General features: G+C 42.2%; 1 protein-coding gene across 6 annotated transcripts in view; it reads left to right on the forward strand.

The window, feature by feature from the left end:
• Positions 1-16,436, forward strand: part of CELF2 (CUGBP Elav-like family member 2) — a 308,590-nt gene that overhangs the window by 257,525 nt on the left and 34,629 nt on the right. For all 6 annotated transcript variants that reach the window (XM_058532399.1, XM_058532404.1, XM_058532400.1 and 3 more), the window contains exon 9: positions 429-563. In XM_058532399.1, coding sequence (XP_058388382.1) covers positions 429-563 — 135 coding nt within the window. The remainder of the gene's footprint in view (positions 1-428; positions 564-16,436) is intronic.

A 16,436-nucleotide genomic window follows, 5' to 3' on the forward strand; every position in this document is an offset into this window, starting at 1 on the left:
AACTTCAGAGCAAGAGCTTTTCACCAATACAGTGTCATTTCCTCTGTAATCGCTTGTACAGGCAGCTGTGGGTTTAGGGACTGAGCGTTTACCCTGAGCCGTTCCTTCCTCTGTCCAGGCCCACATCTCGTTGTTTCTTGACAGTGACATGGTAGAAGGCCAGTCCACACAGAGAGATCTGCTGGTCTTTTCTGGTGACCTCTCCAGCCTGAGAGGAGCAGCTGGGAAGAGTGCCCTGGTTAGGACAGGCAGCACCACAGTGAGGAGACCTACAGTGACACATGAGTCATCAAGGCAGCTCGAGCTGGCCAAGTGAGCCATCGCAGGGCCTGCTGCCCCAGGCCTTCTGCTCTTGTCATCTGCCTTCTCTTGGTTGGAAGGTGGCAAAGTGGGCCTGTGGCTGATGTTGCTTTCTCTTCCCTCCACAGGCATGAATGCGTTACAGTTACAGAATCTGGCAACGCTGGCGGCGGCTGCAGCCGCGGCCCAGACCTCAGCCACCACCACCAACGCAAATCCTCTTTCCACCACGAGCAGCGCCCTGGGAGCCCTCACCAGTCCCGGTAAGGGGGGTTCCTCCCCATCAGAGGACGAGGGGGAGCAGCACGCAGGTCTGCACGCACCTGGCTGCCAAGTGCAGGGGGGCTGTGTCCAGACACGGCCTGGGAACCTGCACTGGGCATCAGCGCTATTTCATTTTTTTAAATTTTTTTTAAAGAAACAAAGTTTGCATGTGTGTGTGCGATTTTCCAAGGATAAAATGAGAAAAAGTTTTCTGTGAGAGAATCCACCCTGTTAGTGATTCTCACACATTGGTTTTGTGTAAAAAATGCCTATGTTGTCTATTCAGTCCTCATTAAGTCTTCACCGTTATGAAGCGTCGCAGTCTCTTAGTCATGCTTTTTTCTCCTTTTTTTTTTTTTAAAGCAATTTAAGAATTCTCTGTTAAATCTCAAACTCCCTAATCATTCCAGTGTTATATTTCACACCAGCTCCATCCTTCACGTTTGATTTTTAAAATCAACCACCTAGAGAGGACCATCCTTGTTCATTTATGGTCATGTTCTGGGCTGTGTAATTTAAAGTCTTTTTCCTCAGAAATTTTGTTGCCTTATTCAAAAGCAGATGCCATTTTTCTCTTCATACAAGCCAGACGTAATGTGGTTGCTTAGATACCATGATTTGTTTTTTTAAAAATGTTTCGCTGGCTTTTCTTCCTCTCTGAATTTTCTAGACTGTAAGGGATGATCTCACCTCCTCTGGTGCACGGAGGAGTTGGCCTGGACAATCTCCAAGCTCCCTTCTAACTTTGCAAGTCCCATGACCCTCAATGGGCTATGCCCAAAAGATTAGCTAAGTGTTGAAAAAACTTTTATATGATAGTGAGGGGTCTTCTTTCAGAAAAAATGGAAAAGGAAAGAGCTGCAGCACACTGCAGACCAGCTTTCTGAAGGCTCTAGACTTCAAGGAGCAGAGAAGCCCGCTCCTTGAACCTGTGGCACGCTCAAAAGCAATAGTCCTGGGTTTGGTTAAAAAAACATAGTGTATCTAGTACATTTCCCTCTGAGTACAATTTAGAGGGAGACACCTAACAGATGTTCAGGAGAGGCTGGGAAATTTATCCTTAATGTGTGGTAATTTCATAGCAACAGCACATAGGTGCATTGATTTCATTCTTCAAATGTCTTCCAAAATGTGCCATTACTATATGTGGGTCTCGTTTTATGCAATAACAATTTTTTTCAGCAAATTAAGTTATAGCTCTAATGCAATAATACATAAATTTGCTATTTAAATAAATCCTTTAGTGACGTTTTTTGAGAAATAAACATTTTTGACATGATAAATTCCCCTTTATAAAAATAATAATGATTTTTCTTTAAAACAAGTTAAAAATTTGACATTTATCTGTTTTATAGTTCAGATTGAAAAGTATTTTCTTAAAGAATAATTTTTATCTCCCCTATGAGGACTATAAAATGATTACATTAAAACAGCACAGAGTATTAGACATGCATTTCATTGTATCTTTAGTCAGAAGCTGATATTTTTAACTATGTTTTGTTTGGGAGAAAAAACTAAAAATCACTCGAAAATCTGAACACTTTGTTTATATAAAAATGAAGACAATTAGCTCTTTAAGAGGAAGCAATATTAACTTTATTTTGGCAAAAATTTTTCCAACCTTGGCCTTCATCTTCTCTCCCTTTTGAGAGGAACCAACAGAAAATGACCAAATCATCGGTAATAAGGTAGAGAAAAAAGAAAACTCTTTTTCTTATGAAAACTCTTTTCCTTATATGGCAAGGAGCCAGATAGCCCAAAGCGTGGACCATCAGCCCTTAAAGAATCTAACTTTGGTATATTTAATATAGTTCCATTAAAATTATTCTGCTATTCCAAAGGCAGACCATTATCATTAATGGACATTTCGGTTAAGGGTATGTGGCCTGTTGTTTGCTTCTGAGGGGTCCTTTGACTTTATTAAAACATATTCTTCCATTGTGATATTTGGGCTGGAATGTGCCTTGGTTCCCCAGAATCAGAATTAATCTTCGAACATTTCATTTTTCTTTAAGAGAAGACGGTCAGTTTAAGAAGAAGCACAGACGAGGATGTAAGCTGATCAATGTGGGTGATGTAATTGACAAATAATCGTTAAGTGGCTGTCTGGTGTTGGGCACTGCCCTCAGTGCTGGGGCCACCGGAAGGGACAGAGCAGACGTGCTTCTTGCTCTCGTGGGGCTCCCAGTGCCTTAGGGGAACTCAGATAATAAGCCGAGCATGTGCCCTGTGTGTGAGAGGCAGGTGCTGTGAAGGGAGATCAGGCAGAAAAAGGTGGCGAGAGTGAAGGGGACTGAAGGAGGCTTCCCTCCTGAAAAGGTGGCACCAGAGCAGAACCCTGAATAAAGAGAAGGAAGCCGCATAGAGATATCTAGGGAAGGGACACTGAGGCCAAGGACAGAGCAAGTGTAAAGGCCATGAGGCAGAAGGGAGCTTGGTGTGATGGCAAACTGGCAAGGAAGTCGTGGTGCTGAGCAGAGGGAGGAGGGCAGAGGGTAGGGTGAGGGGTGAGGTCCCCGTCCATGGATCCACACAGTTCTATCCAATATGATCAGGAGCACGGATATGTTGTAACCTTCATAAAAATGCGGGTACTCCAACAGCCCAGGAAGAAGGCCGAAGTACGTATTTAAGGAACTTGAAACATATTTGACCATTTCAGTTTCTTCCTGAGACCTTAATGAAAGAGAAAATGTCTCCTGAAATATATTTTCTTTCTTCCTGCTCCCGTCAAAACCCGCCACTGGCCAAGTGTCCTTCCCTTCTCTCTTTAAGTGGCATTCTGCCCTTCCGTAAATTCTGCTAACTGAGGTATCATTGAGAGTGATTTCTCTCTCCTCTGTTGAGGGAGGCTTTGCATAATAGCTGAAAGTATTTCATTAGAATCCTGAAGTGGAGCAGCCGAAACGATTTAAATCTACATTTCAATTATTTTTCTTAAGTGTAACTAAAAAATCTGGCGTTTAAGTGAAAGTAAATTATTTGTCTAATTTCCATCAGGGACTTTTTGAAAGTCACAGAAAATGTGGTTAGTAGAATTCATGACTCTCCACTTCATCAGAGCAATTTCCTGTGAAATAAAAGGGGTAGGAAGCAGTTCCCCAGGCCAATGCCATTATTTTTTTTTAAATAGTAAAAAACAGGGCTTACGATTGTACCATTAACAAGTCCAGTTAAACTATGAAATGGTCTGCAGCCTCATCCCACTCTGCCTGCAAAGACCTTGGTTTTACCTGTTGTTAAATGTGCCTCTTATGCTTCAGACAAATCCATCTAGAAAGAAAAGGGACAATTCAATCCCCCAAACTATTAATTTTTTTAATAATCGTAAATTTATCATTTCCATTTTGCATACCCAGGAACAGTCTCCCTACAGCATTATTATAAATGATTTTAAACAGTCTATGCTTTAAAACATGAAAGATTAAGCTTTAATTTTTGTTAAAAAAAAAAAAAAATCCCCTTAGGCAATAAATAGGTTCCTTAGTCTCGTGGCCTTGAAATAAAAATTAAAATAGTCTAAATTGCCCATGGTTAGAATAAGTGTTTCATGCAATTATCAGATGGTAGTGAATAAAATTAGAAATTAAATCATGAAAGAATAAAAACCAGGTAAATGCATATTATGCCTTTTATGAGTTTCTCACGGATCTTTTGAAGCCTAATTTAATCATGTTTCTTTTCTTTTATTTTGATATGGTAGTTTTTTCTTTGTTTACTTCAAACTCCTATTTAGTTAATTAATTCTTAGGTCATTTCTAGTTACCCAATTTTGAACCTGTTTTTCAGGAATGTGTCTCTGTGTTGGTATAAGGAGGCAAATTGTCTACAAGGCATGTAGCTAGGTCTTAAAGAAAGATAATATTTGTCTTCTGCCCAGCTTATAGATTTGTTGTTTTTGTCTGGTAATTTTGAGAGCTTGGGAGATAGCATTATTATTACCACATATGAACATTTCTTTGGCATTTTCTGTCTAAAACATAATATTGCGTTCATGTACAGCCTTATTCCACTGACCTTCTTCTATTTTCTTTTTTTAAAAAACGGTGTTTTAAATTCTCCAAATGCTTCTGTGAGTACACTCAAGTGCTCACTTCAGGATAATAGATAATTTCTTTCGATAGTATGAGGTGTTTTAAGATGCTAGGAAGCATTTTTCCATTCCCACCGTTGGCTTTTCAAATAGTTTTCACTTTCAATTCTAGGCAGCATTTTTTCCCCATCTTCAAGATATTGCCTGCCTCCTGGAGGCTGTGACAGAAGCAGAGTTGCAAGGAAGGAATGAAGCTTCCTGGTGGGCTGTTTGAGGTTCACAGAGACTGGAGTGTGTTGCGTGAGTCGGACCTTTCCTAGGCTTCTCACGTAAGAAGGACCAGTGAGTGGTTACCTTCACTGTCACACGCCGGTGTCACCAGGGCAGCGGTGGAGAAAAGCAGCAGACAGATGAGCATTGGGAAACAAGAAGTTGTCCTCAAAGTCACCCCAGAGCCTTTCAGTGTGACAGGAGGCTTTTGCCACAACTCCCCGAAGGCCCATCATGTGAAGAGATGTGATTCACAGGCTAATTTAATGCACATGGTTGAGCCTTCTACTTTGCACAGGGCAAGTGTGAAAATGAGTTGGGCCCTGCCATTCCCTCTCCAAGCCATCACATGCAAGGGGCAGTAACACAGGTGGAGTCTGATGGGGCCAGGAGAGAAGGACAGACAGACAGACAACGGGCGCTGGGAGAGGCCATCTCCCCAAGGATTCCGCCACCTCAGGAAGTGTAAAACTACACTTCCTCCACAAACCTGTTCCCCCCCTGCCTTCCGGCTCCTTTCAGTGGATCATCATCATCATCTCTCTTACCTTTCCTCAGCACTGAAGTGATCTGTACAGCCAGCTCCTGGTCAGTTACACATCTTATCCGTCACCGTATCCAGTGGGTTCTCTCTCTGAAACATCTCTTTTTGCCCTTCCAATGGACACTACCCGGATGGAGCCCTTGTTTTCACTGCCTTTGTGCTATCAGAACAGCCTCCAACTCCGCTCCTGCCCTGCATCCATTTGGAAACACAGAACAGCTCTGTTCAGATGCGTTCACTGTGGTCTAGACTAGAATAAAACAAACTCCTTAGCATGGCATCCAGAGTGCTCCCTGCTCTGCCTTCATTCTGTCATGCCAGAACTGTCACTGCCCCCTAAGCAGCCCACCCTCCAGCCAGATCAGGTAGTTCTTCATCCTCCCCAAACACACTGTCAGCCTTTCTGCCTTTATTCCTGCTGGCTTCTCTGTCTAGAATGCCTTCTCCCCATATCCTCCTGTGAAAATCTTCTACATCACTGATTTATTGCAGTGTTAGTGCTTAGAAGATTAATGTACAAGCATAAAATTGGTGTTTTTAATGCACATTATAAGAAGTATAGTTTATGCTACTTCTGTAAATTAAGCTGCAATAAAAAATGTTTTATATTAATTAATAAAAATTGCTTTTAATACTCAAATACTTATCTTTTAAGAATCAATGCAAATGCCACCTCTACCATGAAGCCTTCCAGGAAGAGTTAAGTGCTTCCACATTATATTTCTAACATAAATACTTCACTAGTTCTAAATCTGGGTCAAATGCAGATTCCTTCATTAGGAGCTCCTTGAGGGCAGAAATGGAGGGAAAGCTGAAGTGTTGAGCAGGGCAGAGGCATTCTATAAATGCCACCCATCTACCCTTCTGTGCTACCCAAGTACATTCTTCATACTTCTACTAAAACACTCTACGTATTTTCTTTGTGGGATAGTTGTTTAGGGACGTGCCTTATTCTCACCTTCTAGATAGTAAGTTCTTTCAAAGTAGGAAGAGTTGATTTACTTGTAATCCCCTTTGCATTTGGAACAATACATCACACAGAGGCCCTCAAATGTTTTTTAACTCAATCGAATAGCAAAGTAAATATGTTCTAAGACAAATGTTTAAAAGCCATTCATTCAGTCTAGTACAGTTGCACATCTCTAAGAAGGATCCTGAGTCTGTCATGATGGTGTTTGATGGGGTCTCTGCACCCACCTTACGACCTGTGATTTGGTTCTTGAGTAATCCAAGAACAGCCACGCCTTACAGGTGAATATTCAGGTCTGACAGGTTTCTGATGAATCAATTCTAATTTACATTAGAATAAAGTCATATAAAGCAGTGTTTTTATTCCAATAATTTTACAAAGGTTGGCTTTTAAAATGTTCTGGTGTCATGACATAGAATAAATAAGAGTCACATATCAAATAAAGGCATTTTATTTTCAGAAGAAACGTCTGCTCTAATGTGGGCTTTTGAAAGATCGTCCTCAAAAAGCACTCCTTGAGTCCGCCCTCATGGCCTAGTGGTTAAAGTTCACCGCGCTCTGCTTCGGCTGCCCGGGTTCGGTTCCCAGGCGTGGAACCACACCACTCATCTGTCAGTAGCCATGCTGTGGCAGTGGCTCACATAGAAGAACCAGAAGGACTTACAACTAGAATATACAACCACGTACTGGGGCTTTAGAGGGGAAAAAAAAAAAGAGAGAGGAAGATTGGCCACAGATGTCAGCTCAGGGCAAATCTTTCCCAGCAAAAAAAAAAGAAAAAAAAAAAGGCACTCCTTAATTATGTGTGGCTTCCTAACCCCACGTAGCCTTCTGGTGCCTACATTGGTTAGGTAAAGCAAGATTGCATTTGACTTTTCAGGACCTTTTTTACTTATGCTGTGCTTTCGCGTTTTATTAATTTAGAGACCAGTTACCCATTTGAAAATTACCTGGCTCTCCATAGACCCATCTTTTTTTTCATTGCTTATTATCGAGGAGAAGAAGTAAATCTCAAAACAGTCTGTTTCCCCTTCATTAGCTATGCTTTAGGTGTTTTAGTCAAGCAGAATCAAGTTGGTGGTTCAAATTAGCTATTTATTTGTGGGGTTGAATCCATCAGACAACTTAACACCCTTATTGCTACAGAAAGAGAACTGACATCCCATTCTTTGCTCATTTCCTGCAAATTTCAACATTTTGTGCTTTTTTTTCTAGTAGGTTTCCACATGTTAACTTGTTCTTGACTTTACGGGGCTCACTTCATTTTCATCCGTGTTAATAGAGTCGAACATTATGTAAAATGTTCCGTAAGTAAAATGTCATTATAGTGACTATAATTTCCTGATATATTTTTTCATTCAACAAATATTTATGGAGTGTCTACTATGTACCTGAAATTCTAGGCTTTTGAAACACATCAGTGGACAGAGCTGACAAAAATCCCTGCCCTCATGTAGCTTGTATTCTAGCATTAACTTTTAAAAAGTATTTTACTACTTCCCACTATAGTAAAATGATTTGAGGGGCCGGTCCGGCGGCATAGTGGTTAAGTTTGTGCATTCTGCTTCAACAGTCTGGGGTTCACTGGTTCAGATCCTGGGCATGGACCTACTCACCACTCATCAAGCCATGCTGAGGCGGCGTCCCACATAGAAGAGCTACAACTCTACAACTATGATATACAACTATGTACTGGGGCTTTGGGGAGAAAAAAAGAAAAAAGAGGAAGATTGGTAGCAGATGTTAGTGCAGGGCCAATCTTCCTCAAAAAAAAAAATTAAATAAAGGATAATGACTAAAGCTTAGGTTAAAAATAAATAAATAAATAAATAAACTTCTATTGTTTTTTAAAAAATGATTTGGTTAGCCTTTAACCATAGACTATAATTCTACACCCTTTAAAAAAACTTTTCATAACCAATTTTTTTGTATACCTTATGTTAAAATTGTGTGAATTAGACCAAGGTGGGGAAAGGAGGAATCTTCCCTCTCTACTTTCTTCCTCTTCTGTAAGCTGTTTCATTTTTCTATACGTTTAATGCAGCAAAGGGCTCTGAGAGTAGTCTTCACTGTTACAGTGGATTTAGTAAGTGGTAAGACCAGGAAAAAGAAGGGTACTTAGCACTTCTTCTCAACAGAAGCATTTCATGAAAACCAAGTATTTCAAAGGTGCGTCGGCATTTAAAATGTATTTTTGAAAAAAACAATAATTGGGAGTGGTCTGTTTTTCTAGTAAATGGTTCTTTATTTTGCATTGATCATCCTGCTTCTAGGGTTTAAAGAAAAAACAAGACATGCAAATACTCCCAACCAGACGAGATTTGAAGGCCCCTGCATATGCTGAGCGTTTTGATGTGGAATTACCTTTAAATTTCACTTAGCGTCAAGAAAATGAGAAGTCTGTTGGTCCAAATAGACAAAACTGCAGCTAATTCTCTGATTCATCCGAGTGTCCTGATCTGCCAGAGGGTTCTCAGCTCCTGCCATCAGAACACCTTTGCACGGTGGATGGGCAGCCCGCGCAGTTGACGAGATGCCCCTGACCTAGAGCAGACTGCAGTCTCTTAATAGTCCTGAACTCATTTAAAGCTTAATAAAGCTGCCCCGCTGAGACGGGGGAGATGTCATGTATCCCCACTCCGCAGCAGAGCCCACGCTCAGATTCACGCAAGTAGATTCCACCTGTGCCAGGAGTGCTGCCTGTCGGCCTGGTGGCGGACAGATCCTGTCATGGGTTCTTAAGGCTGTCACTCACTCATGCTCTTTTCTCATTTTTGGGGGGGTGTCCTTTTTAATGTTTTTAGATATTGGCTCTCGTTCTTCATGTGTTTCCTTTTGGTGGCTCTGGAGTCTGTGCTATGCCTAGTATTAGTGATTCAGTGTCAATATTGCTCTGCACAGTCTCCTACCTTGTGTGGCAGATCCACATCAGATCCCCTTGTGATGGGTGTGTGAGCTGGGAGGTGTGTTTTCTGTACAACACACAACCACTCAGTGAGATTGCTTTCCCCACTTAATTAGCTATGGTGCTCTCTGATATAACCATGTTATCACTGCTAACACTGGTAAAAAGCATGTATTAATTGCTTGATTGTGCTTTATATTGGATGGGAAAAGCAATGAAACTTTATTCTAGTCATAACTTCCCAGAGGTTTATGATCGAAGGTCCATGTTTTAAGACTTGAAAGCAATAAAATAGAAATGTTTAGCTCCTATGTGGTTTAATCCTATGAACCTGCTATAAACTAGATGCAGTGGCCACATGCAAAACATAAGCAAAATGCACCAGCCTGGACAATCTAGTTGAAGAACAGAAAGTCAGAAAAGGTACCAAGGTATCTGTGACAGGAGAGATTCTACCTTGAGGAAACGGGCGAAATTTTTAATAGAAGAGCTGACATTGGAGCCAACCTTTTAAGACTAGGCAGAATTTTGAAAGGTAGAAACAGAATGGAAGATAGAGCAAATGTGTCAGACATGAGAAAATGCAGAAAAAGGATTGAGTCAGCAAATGAAAGTTCATCTCATTTTTCACAAGCATGAGATGTATGGAAAATAACCACCAGGGAGGCCCCCGAAAGCCGTGGCTAAGGAGCTGGGACTTTGTCTTGTAGGCAGCGAAGAGCCACTGAAAGACTTTGAGCATAAGAATGTCAGTGATGGGACCTGGATAGCGATTGGATGGGAAGGAGAACAAAGGGAAGGAGTTGAGGAATACGGAAGCATATTTAGTTTGGGGGACCAGTGGCACAGTGTTTTCATTAGTAGAGAGAGGGGAGTCAGGAGAAGGAAAAGTTTGTAGTGGAAGATGATTTGATTTTGTGTGTTGAGCTGAAGCACATGTGAACAGGCCCTTCATTTAAATACATCCAATGAGCAGTTGGATATCGGACCCTCGAGTTTATCACAGAGATTGGAGCTAGAATAGTGGATTGAGTATGACCTCAAGGTGAGGCAGGCTGATGTAAGCTTGGCGGTGGGTGACATCGTTAAGCTAGAACGGCCAAACAAAGTAGAGAAGGGGAATGGGGTCCAGCCTTGGCTGATGTCTCTTGTTGTGGGACAGAGGGAACCAGGAGGTGCAGAGGGAGCTGCCTGGGGAGCACAGTATCAGGGAAACCAAGAAAGAATTTCAAGCAGGAAGATGAGAGCAGGGAAGAGGTATTTGAACTTAGCAGTTAGTCGGTTCACCTTTGAGTGGCCAGTTCACTGCAGTGGTGGAGTGGATGTCACAGTTCTGGAGGCGATGAGAGAAAAGGGATGTGAGACTGAAGGCGAGAATATGTATGACATTTTCATGAAATTGAGTGATAAAAAAAATCTATAAAAGTAGGAAGCTCAATAGGATGAGAAAGATTAAGATGGAAAAAACTCGAACATATTTCTAGGCTAAAGAGAAGGAGGCAGAACAAAGGAGAAAAGGAAGGGACCAACAAGAAGTGAAAATTGATGGACTGAAGTCAGAAGGAATTTGGAGGGGGGGAAACACACCCTCTTTTATGCCTCTCCTATGGCTCCTAGAGTGGTGCATGGAAGGATCTGTCATGGGTTGTCTCCTGCGCTGAGAGGAGGGCTCTGCCACCGAGCTCTTGGACAGCCTTTCTGAGCTCCTTGTCTTGCCTTTCCAGCCCTCCCCCAGCATTAGGTGTACATATTGATATATGTGACAGGGCGTAAACCCATAACAAATACTGAGTAAATGGATGGTGTAGCCTTAAAAGAGGGAACACCTTCACCTCTGAGATATGAGCAGGAAGAGGTCAAGATTGGGGGGGTGTAAAGAATTTAAGACAAAAAGGTATTTATATATAAATACCACATATAGGTCAAGAATTTAAATATCTAGGGCTGGAAACAAAAAAAGTTCATACCCAGGGTGGAGGTTTAAAAAATAGGTAATCTAAAGAACATAGTAATTACAATCTTATTCATCTTTCTAGAGGATGTGGACTTGTGACCAAGAGGTGAAAGACTGTGATTTGAAGCAAGTCATTTAATCTTTCTTATTTAGTTTTCTCCATTGTGAAATGGAATTGTTCACTTTACTTTTCGTGTTGAAATACTGAGGTAAATATGTATGTATAATGCATACTGTTGCCTTTTTTTTTTTTCTTTTTGGTGAGGAAGATTAGCTCTGAGCTAACATCCAATGCCAATCATCCTCTTTTGGCTGAGGAAGATTGGCCCTGGGCTAACACCTGTGCCCATCTTCCTCTACTTTATATGGGACACTGCCACAGCATGGCTTGATGAGCAGCGTGTAGGTCCGCACCCAGGATCCAAACCAGCAAACCCCAGGCCACCGAAGTAGAGCGCATGAACTTAACCACTACGGCACCGGGCCGGCCCCTGCCTTTTGTTTTTTTAAGACAACATTAAAGGATCATCTGGGAAAGATTATTTCATTATTTTGTAGTGATGCTAAATTTTGCTCCTCTGGACAGGAGGAAACTAGGTTAAAACTGGAATAACATCTACTGATATTTTTCTCTGAACCTCTTGCCTTTGGAAAACAAATATCTCCCCACCTTTCCTAAAAGTATTGGAATATAAGTGCGGGGACCCTTTCTGTATTTCTTTCTGCTGTGGGGCTTAGCTGAACGGGTTGGCAGTGAACTTCCCACAGTACCTCAAATTTGGCTTGAGGTTGTAAAACCAACACACCCTCCTTACCAAAGACAAAATGGCACTATTGGATTACATGGAGCAGGATAACCATGACTGGGCAGGATTTCCTTGTTGCTCTCAGCACTTAGAGTCAAGCAGTGAGGCCCTTGGAGAGTCGTTTGTTTTTATTTCAGGCAACACACTGGATCTGTGCTCTGTGGTCAGCCATTTGCAGAGGTACCCACCCTACTGAAGTACATGCTTAGACTGCACCTGCAGCTCACAGCTTCTCAAATCCAGAACTCTGCTGGATGATCTCGTAACCCTGGCAACCTGGGTGTCACATTATCCAAAGGAAAATCTGCCTTCTAGAAATGAGTGTGTTATCTGTCTGGGCACACTGCCCCCTTTCCAGGATATCCTAAGACCAGAATTCAGACAGGTTTTCAGTGGCCTCCCAATGACATACGTTTGCTTCCCACAGAAGTTCGTGTTCCTCACTCTTTCTCTCCAGAGTCTAGAATCTGGTCAAATCAAATTCTAGAGTGGCAAGGAATCTTCAAGATAATCTATCCAGGTGCCTCATTCACGATCCACATGAGGAAACAGAGGGCTGCAAGGTTAAATGATTTGCCGAGGGAACACAGGTTGTTAGTGACAGATGAGATGACGATCAATTGTACCACACTGTGAAATATTCAAAAACAGGAACTCCTGGGGAATCCTTTTGAGGAAATCACCAACATTTTTTTCCATCTGCACCCATGACCATCTGTAAAGGCAGACATCTGGGGCCAGCTAAGGGGAGATATGTCCTTTTATTTTGGTAAATCATAAGCACAATATCACTGGAAAGGAAAAAGTTCAATTTTCTCTTTCCTTTGCTCCATTCTTGTTAGATCCATATATACTGAGTTTATATAAACTGACTTTTTAAACCTTGTAGCCCAAATTACACTTTCATTCTTAAGTGTCTGTCTTGATGGGACTGGGGAAGACACTAAAACTAAGGCAAGGTAAGGAGGTATGCAGGTTACTGACACTTAATGAAGTAGATTTCTTTCTTAGAAATATCAACTAGTGGGAGCTCCAACAAGCATTTGGAAATGAAAATTAAAGTGAAGAACACAGTAGGACTACTTTGGGCATTAAGAATATGATACTGCCCACATCGATTTCTGCAGCACTTTCTCACCTTCCAGCGTGTTTACTGTCATAAAATAATGCCTCAAAAGTAATTCAGAGTTCAAACAAGGAACTTTCTTCATCTAGTCCTTTAGACTCTGAGTGCTCCTCTTATGCATCTTCTAGAGAACCAGTATTGACTGTCTGACCCGATGTTGCACCAAGCCAAGTGGTTTACCAGTCTCCTGTGGGTTGAAAGTGGTATGGTTAAAGAAGGTCATACAGATGCTTATAGAGTAAAAGATATTATGCCTATTATAGATCATCAAGGAGTGAGATCAGAACACCTCAGAACCTTTTAACACCGTTTTCAACACAAACAGCCTCCTCCTACCCTGTCATCCCTCTTCTCCCCACTCCCCCGCAAAATCTTTTAGGGAATAAATTAAAATAAAAGATGTGGTTACTGTGGAACAATTAGTCCCCATGGGAGAAGAGACATTCTGTATTTTGTTAATGCCAGAGGGTTGGGATTAGCTAATAATGATAGTGCCTGTGTCACTGCTTAATTATTCTGCCTCCTCAGAACCTTCTCTGCTCTGTTGGAGTACAGCATCCGAGTTTGTTTGAGGCAGAACAGCAACCACAGGCTCCAGTGTCCTGAGTATGTTTGGCCGATGCAGGCAATTTTCTCTGTGTTTGCAATTATTTTATTTCCTAAACCACAAAGCCACTATGCTTTCACCATCTAATTGTTCTATGGAAAGTGTTTAATGAATGCACTCAAGACAGATTCTTGCTGTCTTCTGTGAATGTTGTTTTGTTGTAGCTGAAAAAAAAATCTCTTGCTGTCCAGGAAAAATAAGGAGGAGGGTTAGTAAGAGGAAATTGATGCATGCAGTTCCTAGAAGGCACAGTCGTTTCTAGGATGGACTTAATGCTGGACGTGACCTGCTAATACACTGACAAGACAAGGAGGAAAGGGCAGTATTCGTGTAGGAAGAATGTTTTAAATGGAGAAGTGGTAAATGAGAAAGGTTGATAGCCCCAATGCCTACTTTTCTCCTTTTCTTGGTGGATCTGGAATCTGTGGAAGTAGAGAGGAATAGCCAAGTTCCCTACATTCAGCAGTCAACCTTACCCCAAATGGGGAATCTTGTTCATCATCCCACCTTCTACGAAGGATGAGAAAGAACGCAGCATTTACTTTGCGTGTCCCTGGTTCCGGGTAAAGGGAAGGGAGGATGAGGTCATCAAGGCTGCTCTTTGACGTGGCCCTGTGTGTGCTCCTCCCTTCACGGAGGAAGTCCACAGGAGTGGCAGCTTGAAAAACTGAGAGTGGGCATCTGGTTCCTTCTGTGTAAGAGTTAGAAGAATGAAGGGTATCTCTGCTCCTGTCCTGGTGACAGAGCAACTGGCTTTGTCAATTCTTTTTTTAAAATATCCACACTCTCTCTAGCATATGAGCCGAAAGGAATGATTCGATGAGTCTTTCTCTTAGGCTCAGGTGTGTCGTTAGGAGCCCTCTGTGAGGTCACAGCATAAGATGGAATGGGACACCCTTCGTCCAGCTCATTAAGGCCTACAGATTGGCCTCGTCCTAGGAAAAACTAGATACAGAGTCCCGTGTTCCTGCCGCTGCCTTCAGTAGAATTTTCATCTATTCATTCACTCAGCAAATACTTTAGTTTGTGCCTATTATGTGTCAGTTACTCTTGTAGGTTCTAGGAAATAAGACAGGCAGAACTCCTTTTCTGGAATAAGCTTATCTTCTGGTGGGATTTTTTCTCTAGAAGATAGAACCATATTTTCCTCATGCCCAGACTAAATTTTACATCCAGCCCTGATGGGATTTGGCGGTACTGCACTTGGAGACCCCTTAGACCAGTGGTTCTCAAACTTGAGTGAGCAAAAGATGCACCAAGAGGGCATGTTCAGTCAGAGTCCTGGGCCCCACAACCAGAGATTTCAGTTCAGCGGGTCTGAGGTAACCTCCAGGCAATTCTGACACAGGAGGTCCTAGACTAAAACTTTAAAAAAGTGACTTTTCTCCATTAAATGGGTGTATGGTTACCACACCCTCAAAGGGCAATGTGGTCCCTGCCTCCAGCAGACGGAACCATCTGGCTAAATGGCCAGCAGAGCATCTCGGCAGCCCTGGACCCCAGGTCAGAGGCAGTTTACACTACAAAAGTCTGGCCTTTCTGTTGGTGATCGTTTTCTCTGTGATGCAGTAACTTAGGATTTGAGTTGGATGTGCTCAGTGGAGCAGCTGCTTTTCCTGGGAAAGGAGAAGATGGAAGCTACATTACATCTTAAGCTTGATTGGGTATGTATTTATGTAGACCTCTTTTTTTTTTTTTTTTGCAGGGAAGGATTTGCCCTGAGCTAACATCTGTTGCCAATCTTCCTCTTTTTTCTTTCTTCCTCCCAAAGCCCCCCAGTACATGGTTGTATATTCTGGTTGTGAGTTCTTCTAGTTCTCTGTGTGAGCCACTGCCACAGCATGGCAACTGACAGATGCATGGTGTGGTTCCGCGACTGGGAAACAAACCCAGGGTGCGGGGGTGAGAGCACGGAACTTCAACCACTAGACCATCAGGCCAGGCTCTATGTAGAGCCCTTTGGTCTGCAGTCTTTAAATAGACTTGGGGTTTTCACGTATTTCAGTTATGCTGTGGGCAGTGAACATTGGAACCTGCGCCAAAGTTCTGCCTTAAACCAGTAGAATTCTGCCTTCTTGGAGTCCTCGACTTCTCTGCCAGGAGATGCAGCCAGCGTGTATTTGGCACTAGTGGAAACAATAAGAGCTTTTCAAAAGTTGGTTTATTGGGCCTCTGAGGCCATCAAGTCTAGCCTCAAAGCCTGCAGAAACCCCCTGATACATGACCATCTGGCGGTCTCTGCTTTCCTATTTCCACAAACAGGGAGAACATGCCTGTGAGCAGCTCGGCTCATGTTGGAAGACTTCTAATCCATAGATAGTTCTCCTTTACACTGAATCTGTCTTCTTACAGCTTTCACCCACCAATCCTCGTTTTGGTCTCTTCAGCTACAAAGAATGTCTGTCTGATGTCAAGACCAAAGACTCTTTCTTCTCTTAGTCTTCTCCTCTCAAGGCTAAATTCTACCTTTTTATCAGTTGTTTCTCTCTCACTCAACTTTCAGGCCTGAACACCCTCCTCCAGAGACTTAAAAACTGTATCTGCAGATTGAGTTTCTGATGACCAGACTGATGGTGAAGGCTGTAGAATTAGTCGTCATCCATGCAGTTGCCTCTCTAGGGGAGAAGTGTTGAATCTTCATGTCAAGTGTTGCAAAA

The sequence above is a fragment of the Diceros bicornis genome, chromosome 36 (assembly GCF_020826845.1).
Source record: "Diceros bicornis minor isolate mBicDic1 chromosome 36, mDicBic1.mat.cur, whole genome shotgun sequence".
Taxonomy (NCBI): Eukaryota; Metazoa; Chordata; class Mammalia; order Perissodactyla; family Rhinocerotidae; genus Diceros; species Diceros bicornis.